The following is a 7,390-nucleotide window of genomic DNA, read 5'->3' on the forward strand; positions in this document are numbered from 1 at the left end:
GGATTTGACCGCAGCCATGGATCCAAAGTGTTGAGAGCGAACCAAGGATCCACATTTTAGCACATTAGTTTATGTATCGTAAATCCGTCAATGCAAAAAATAACATCTTAACAGCACAAACTACTTTGTTATATATGGTGTGGACTGAAATTTCAGAATATTTTCAATCACAAAGATGAACACTAATGAAAACTCCAACAACAACATTCCATATCAAAAAGTACAAAAGAGCGGTATGTTTTTATCGAAAAGTAGCTGTCGAATTTATATGTTAATATTTTGGAACTGGTTATTTAAGCCTTCTTTATATACACATGTTAGTAACAGCTATAAAAAACGACCAATGTGATATACACATACGGCGGATATCCTAAATCAGTGATTCTCAACCACCGGTCTCCGAACAGGCGCCGTTCCGTGGGACTTCACGATGACAAACTAACAAAAACTAATAGAAAATTCATATATAAATCGTAATGTTTTTTTTCCCCTCTCCTTTTCTTTTTTTTGCACTTGCATTTTAGTGGTCAGTTACAACTTGGAGAGATAGCAAGCCAAGCGGGACCCTAGTATCGAATAGGTTGAGAACCGCTGTCCCTAAAACTCGGTCAGCTTACGCATAAATCCTTGCACACCAAAATAATCATATTAGCATGTGATGTGTTAAGAAAACATGTGAAATTTTATGATTTACGGATGGGTTGCGGTAAAAATCCGCTAAAACGAATAACATTCTTTAACGTGACAATTTTGTCTCATAATTACGTCTCCGATACACGTGTTGATTTAACTGTAAACATAAAAACTTGAAAACAACTGAAGTCTGAAATACGCTTAAGATACGTTATTATTTTAAACATACGAACACTCGCGCGACAATACATCAGCACATAAAATAGTACAGTATAGCTTATTCGATCGCACTCAGATATGCACGTGTACTGTTGTCGTAGGGTGGTACTCACTCAGGCATGAACTGACCGTTAAAAGGTCAAGTTTCTATTTACTTATGTCCCAAATGTTGTACTTTATATGTTAAGCTTATTCAGTATGATACTAAACCTTTTACTCCCCTTTTAACGCCAAGCAAGCTAAATTAGTTCCCCTAGGTGTTACGTACAATACAGAGAGAAGATTTTTGACAAACAATAATTAAGGTACAAATTTTGACATATGACTAAGTATCAACACCCATGATATGACCTACTGAAAACAGTAGTTTAAGAAATGTGAAGCTTTATGAACCCAGCTAGGTTAGTGGTGGAAGTTTATATGATTTTTAACGTGAAAGTTGGTGAAGTTGTCGTTTATAATAAGACACCTTTACATAGTTTCCTCGTAAATATAATAATACTTAGTCCTCCAAGCTCGCATTAGGCAACATAACCAGTCAACATCTGCGGTTAAACCTTTTTTTATATAAATAAAAATCAAGCAGAAACTCTAGTTTTAAAAAATTTAAATCAAGTAAAACACAAAGAAAGTAGTTAGCCATTTTCGTTATATATATATGTAAATGTATACACACACATAAAACTGTGTTTGAATGGAAAAGAAAAAAAATATCTGAACTGGAGTCATCGAAGCAAGAGATTTCCAGGTTTAACGTCTCGCTGCTTAGCTAGCCATAAAGTTAATATCGTAACACGCTTCTCTTATCTTTGCAAATTTAACTTTGCCACAAATGTTGCTACAGATGAGGAGCATAATGTGCATGAAAATGACTGTTGCTACTTTCTACCAAAACCCCGCGGTTTAACATTGGGTAAAAATAGGTGGTGTTAATGTATGGCTGCAGAACAAATAAGACTCCCTGCCTCAGATTGGAACAGGTTGCTTAGGAGTTTATTTTTTTTCTCTTTACATTAATTTTTTTTGCACTCTACACTTATTTGTATGTATACTTACTTTATTGAGCCATCAATAACGCTGTTTTTTCTTTTCTTTCTTTTTAATAACAAAAACATATACGTAAATGTAATTTACGCTTTTAGCACTGCAAATATAGATGAAATTTGTAAATAATTTTCTCGGGAGATTTATCCGAACACTTTTTTTCGGATCGAGCGCATTCATTCATTCACAGTTTTTACGTATGATATTGAAATATCTTATATGCAAAAATTAGACAAAAAATGACTACGGTAATTCTCAAAACAGAAACAGACATTTTTTCCCATTTATCACATGATCTTCCTTAGTGAGTAGTCATAAAGAGAAGCTTCTAGATATTAACAACAGACAGTGCTTATTGATAAATAATTATTTACTACTTTCCGCTGTTAAAAGTAAAGAAGAAATTTACTGCTAGAGACAACAAACACTGTACTACGTCAGCATACGAGTCACATCGAAAGAACCTTACGTTTTAATCAAACGATACCCTAGTCTGTCATCTATTTCTGTTTACTTGTATAAAACATACTCATGATTACTTATACAACTTAACGAACTCTCAAAGAGAGAACACGTTAAGACTAGTTATTTTTCTTCAATGAAAAAAACAATACTATTATCTTACTTCAAATGATATTTCGTCAGGAGCCTGCGCCGTATACCCTTTGATGACGTACGCACCAGCTATCGCCGGAGTGTTGATAGCAGCCTCATCCGTTACAATCAGCCGGTTTCCCCGGTTGTCGAGCTAGATTAATGACCCGAAATTAAGTTAATGTCCGTTGTACTTAGTTAACAGCATGATTTTGAATTATATCTAACATTATAAAATAGTAGTTTTAATGTTACAAGACACAAAAAAATATGAGTAATTAGATTAAAGAAGGTGTTATTTGTTAACAGTGCGTGTAGCCTGTATTTAAACACTTCTAATTAAAATAACTGAAAAAAACGACAATATCTAAAATAACCGAAAATGTTCACAAAACACGACCAAATTGTTAACTGGTAAAGATAGTCCTCTTACGACAGACGACCAAACTGTTTACTGATAAGGGGAGTCCTCTTAAGACAGGCGATCAAACTGTTAACTGGTAAGGAAGATCCTCTTAAGAAAGGCGACCAAATTGTTAACTGGTAAGGAAGGTCCTCTTAAGAAAGGCGACTAAATTGTTAACTGGTAAGGAAGGTCCTCTTAAGAAAGGCGACTAAATTGTTAACTGGTAAGGAAGGTCCTCTTAAGAAAGGCACTCTCTTCCATTTTGATTTGGTGTTCCACGAGATGAGGGAACCAGTAAATTTGATCGCTCATCTAACTATCTAATTATCACATGGGTTAACTCAAACTCTATTACTGGTATCGCTGTTTTATCTGTATAGCAAGGCCAGTGCTAGGGCTCGTGCACTTCCAAATTTCACTGTGGCCCACCCAAATTAATTCTCTCACACATCAGAGCTCAATCTTCTATCATACAACCAAAGAACTTTTTTTTATTATTTAAAGTAAGCGCTACATTTCTTGTAGTATATATTCCATTAACTGACACCTGGAAACCTTTCTACACTAAAATTATGACCTTTAGTTTCACGGGGTGACGAAAACATAATAACGGGTGCCCTTAACAATTCTGTTAAAAGGTGAAACTACCGGCTACTGCTATTAATGCGACGATATATAACTACTCAGACCAAGAGGATACTACATCAGGTACCAGGACAACCATCTGTAATTTCATTAAGATTATTAGCGTGAATGAAAGAAAACAGCACGGAAATTTGCCACATTCATCTTCATCTATTATATTATTTCCTGTTTTATTATTTGTGCATTTAATCAATTATCTCCAGGCAAGATACGAGACCGACTGAGGTATTTCCAAGGAATTTGTCATTGTCGCTACTTAGTTATAATATATAGTGTACAGATGGTTGTGTTTCCCGAAACGACCGAGGTATTTCCCTCAACAAATCACCGACTTTTTGTTTTATACCATTCATTATAAGTGGGATCTATACATTGCATCATATTGAATAAATTTATATTTATGCTTATGGCACTCAGTGTAAAGAATTGAGACATAAAAAAGGGGGGATGAAATCATGGAAGAACACAATAGTGATTAGTGAAATTAATTACAACGTTTATGTTTTTGCTTAATTATATGACTGGTAAGTTTTAAAAAGGGAATTGGGTTCATATGGAACACCATCGGTAATTCTAGGTTCAATATTTGTCGGTTAAGTTACACAACTTAAGAACATAAGAAGTTAAACACAGATCTGCAATATATCAAAGATTTTAAAGGGGAAAAAAAAGAAGTATCCCCCTCCCCTTTAGATTACTCAACTAAACAATTTTAAGCTAGTTAAACACTACTTTGTCACTGATCAAATTTCTTAAAATCCGCCATTAACTTACTTCAAGCTTTTGAAAATCCGCTATTAACTTACCTCAAGCCAATTAAGAACCGGTCCACAGCTTATTAAGCTTCCAGCAAGGTTTGAGAAGCGACTGAGGTATTCCCTTAGTATTATACGTAAAGCCTCCTGTGGGAAATTTATAGATAAAACAAAAAATACGTTACAGATTCCGCAAAAATATTCATTTGGAGTTTTCTCTTGTTTCCAACACTTTAACGGTTTAACTAATGATTTCTCAATCACACAGTTTGTCATATATTCACTCATGCCTTTGGCCAAAGTCTTGTACCTTTACCTTGTATACAAAAATACTGGTTCTTTCCTACTCAGACAACAATAAAAGAATGAACAGTTTTAAAGTGTATTTAAACCATACGTGAAAAATAATCTATATTATAACATTTCTCAATACGTTTCTTTTCGTTTTATCGTTACAGAAAAAAGAAAATTTAAAATTCAAAAACAGCTAAAAATTATATATATATTTTTTCTATCCCATTTTAGCTGTTTTTGAATTTTAAATTTTGTAAAGTGTGGGATACCTCCAAGATTTATAGAACAAAGAAAGTTTTAAAAATGGCCGATATTAACAACAAATAAAGTTAAGATCAGTAAATTAAAAGGAAAAATAAAACAATTGCTATTTTAATGCACTAACAACTTAACAAATAACAAGCACTATATTGATAACATATTGTTCCAAGCAGACTTACCGTATTTGCCGGTGTATACAAACGATACTTTTTACTCTTAAAACAATTCGGGGTCGTCTTATACACCGGCAAATACGGTATAAAAAAACCTCGTATACCAAGTTATTTATTCCTTACAGACATAGTTGACCTAGAATACAACAGAGAAATATAGTGAAGGACTAAATATAAAATGTTAAGCAGAAAAACATTTATTCTAGATTACATCTTATGTTACAAACACGGTGATAAATCATTATTCAAAATTCATCATACTATTTATGTTGTAAGTCAATGAATCTCGGTTGTGTAAGGGGACGAAGTTTCCAAAAAGCACGTATAAAAACACTTTTGAATTCTATAATACAAAACCGTCTAGCTGATACATTTCTTTAAAGAGCATACAGCTAAAACTAACACCACACTTCGTATAAAATTAATCTCTCTTCAATTTTTGTTGTGGCATTTTTCTCATTAAAGGCGGTACACTTCTTGCGGATTGATAGATTCACATTTTTAGCACAATATAGTAATAAACACCATTGTACCCATGCGTGTGTGTTCGGATAAACTGTAACATAAATCATAAAATGTTGGTAGTTTTTAAATAAAAAAGGTACTTATCAAGTGGCCTCTGTAGCAAATGGTTGAAAAGTGGAAGTCATTTATTTTGTTCTTTATTTTCTACGAGCTATGATCGTATTGCATTTCAATAATAAAACAAAGTAAAATTTGACGTTTAAATAACTCAGACGGGTATTGTGATCTGCCCACTGTCATGCCATAGCAAAACAAGTAAACGTTAATGCAAAAATTAAACTAATATTCATATTTGAAATTTACTGCGCCTAACGTTGTTTAAAAGTGTTTGTTTGAAGTTAAGCACAAAGGTACACAATGGGCTATCTGTGCTCTGCCCACCAAGGGTATCATCGAAACCCGGTTTCTAGCGTTGTAAGTCCGCAGAGATATACCGCTGTGCCACTGGGGGGGGGGGGGGGGTTAAAAGTGTGCGAGTGAAGAGAGAACGGAGAAACTTTTTGCTACAAAAACATTCAAAGTAGTGTGACACGTGCCCCTTTTGACCCCCTGGTGAAGTACCTATGTTTATTAGTTAAATTTAATAAAATTTGGGGAATATACAAAAGTCGTGAAAGAAAAAATAAATAAAGCAATATTGTGTATATAAAAGAACATTCATGATTGTCTTTATGGTTGACCAGCCAAGGAAATTTCCATACAGAACACTATAAGATATCATTAAAAAAAGTACATAAGCAATTAACATCTAAATAGTTTACGTAGTGACAAGCACTGAGAAAAGCACAACATAAAATAAGAAGTACAGATGACATATGCTGAACCACTCACGTAGGTCGGTGTAACTATAGCGTAAAAAAAAAAAAAAGTATCGTAGTTCCTAAAATACAGGAACAACCCACTGAAACCCAACAAAATGGAAAAGGGTAAAATATTTGCTTTTACCAATTCTGTCGGTGCTTGTTTGTTGAATTTCGCGCTAGCCGTCCCTAACTTTCGAAGTGATAAGACTAGAAGGAAAGACAACCGCCAACATTTGGGTTACTCTTTAGCAACGAATAATGGGATTGGCCGTACCATTATAACGCCTTCACGGCCGAAAGGGCATGTTCGGTGACAGGTTTAGATTCCGTGACCAAAAGATTGCAAGTCGAGCGCCCTAACTACCAGGCCGCCATTCGGTGTATATGATTACAAGTGAAACTAACAATATACAAATAAAAAGAAACAAGTGGACTGTAGTGTAAGAAATGCAAATTTAAGTGCTAAATGCGAATAACTCTGGAGGAACATTAAAGAGGAGTGGCATATATATTCTTTATTAAATCTTGTACTTAAGCAACAAATATCTGTTACGGAAATTTAATTCATAACGCAGGACTGGGTAAAAAACAAAGACTTTAGTGGTTCTAAATGTCATATTTTTTATCAGTAATACACTACGTTCAGTTAATATTATAAGGTAGGCAGGCTTACAAGATTTCTTTGGTGAAATTAAGTCTCTGAACTAAAGACGGAAACATCAGTCAGGAACGACTGATACACAAATATTACAGATTTCAAATAATTAAATTTGTTTAACAAAAATATTTGTATGCAATCTACTTTACTCTTCAACAGCTTTGATTTTTCGTTTGTTTGCTACGCGCAAAGCTACAACGGGCTGACATACGGTGTTTGATTTTTTAAAGCAAAGCCACATTGGGTTATCTGCTGTGACCACCGTGGGAAATTGAACCCCAGATTTTAGTACATCCGTAAAGTTATCTTTGTCCAATCGGGGGACCGATGGCTCAGTATAATGTACAGCAGGCTATATATATATATATATATATATATAC

The 7,390-nt window shown here is 34.1% G+C and overlaps 1 protein-coding gene across 1 annotated transcript in view; it reads right to left on the reverse strand.

The window, feature by feature from the left end:
* Positions 1-7,390, reverse strand: part of LOC106458083 — a 67,029-nt gene that overhangs the window by 31,942 nt on the left and 27,697 nt on the right. The window contains exons 6-7 of the mRNA XM_022384209.1: positions 4,348-4,443; positions 2,522-2,644 (exon numbers count right to left, since the gene is read on the reverse strand). Of these exons, the coding sequence (XP_022239917.1) occupies positions 2,522-2,644; positions 4,348-4,443 (219 nt within the window). The remainder of the gene's footprint in view (positions 1-2,521; positions 2,645-4,347; positions 4,444-7,390) is intronic.

This window comes from Limulus polyphemus, unplaced genomic scaffold (assembly GCF_000517525.1).
Source record: "Limulus polyphemus unplaced genomic scaffold, Limulus_polyphemus-2.1.2 Scaffold414, whole genome shotgun sequence".
Classification (NCBI taxonomy): Eukaryota; Metazoa; Arthropoda; class Merostomata; order Xiphosura; family Limulidae; genus Limulus; species Limulus polyphemus.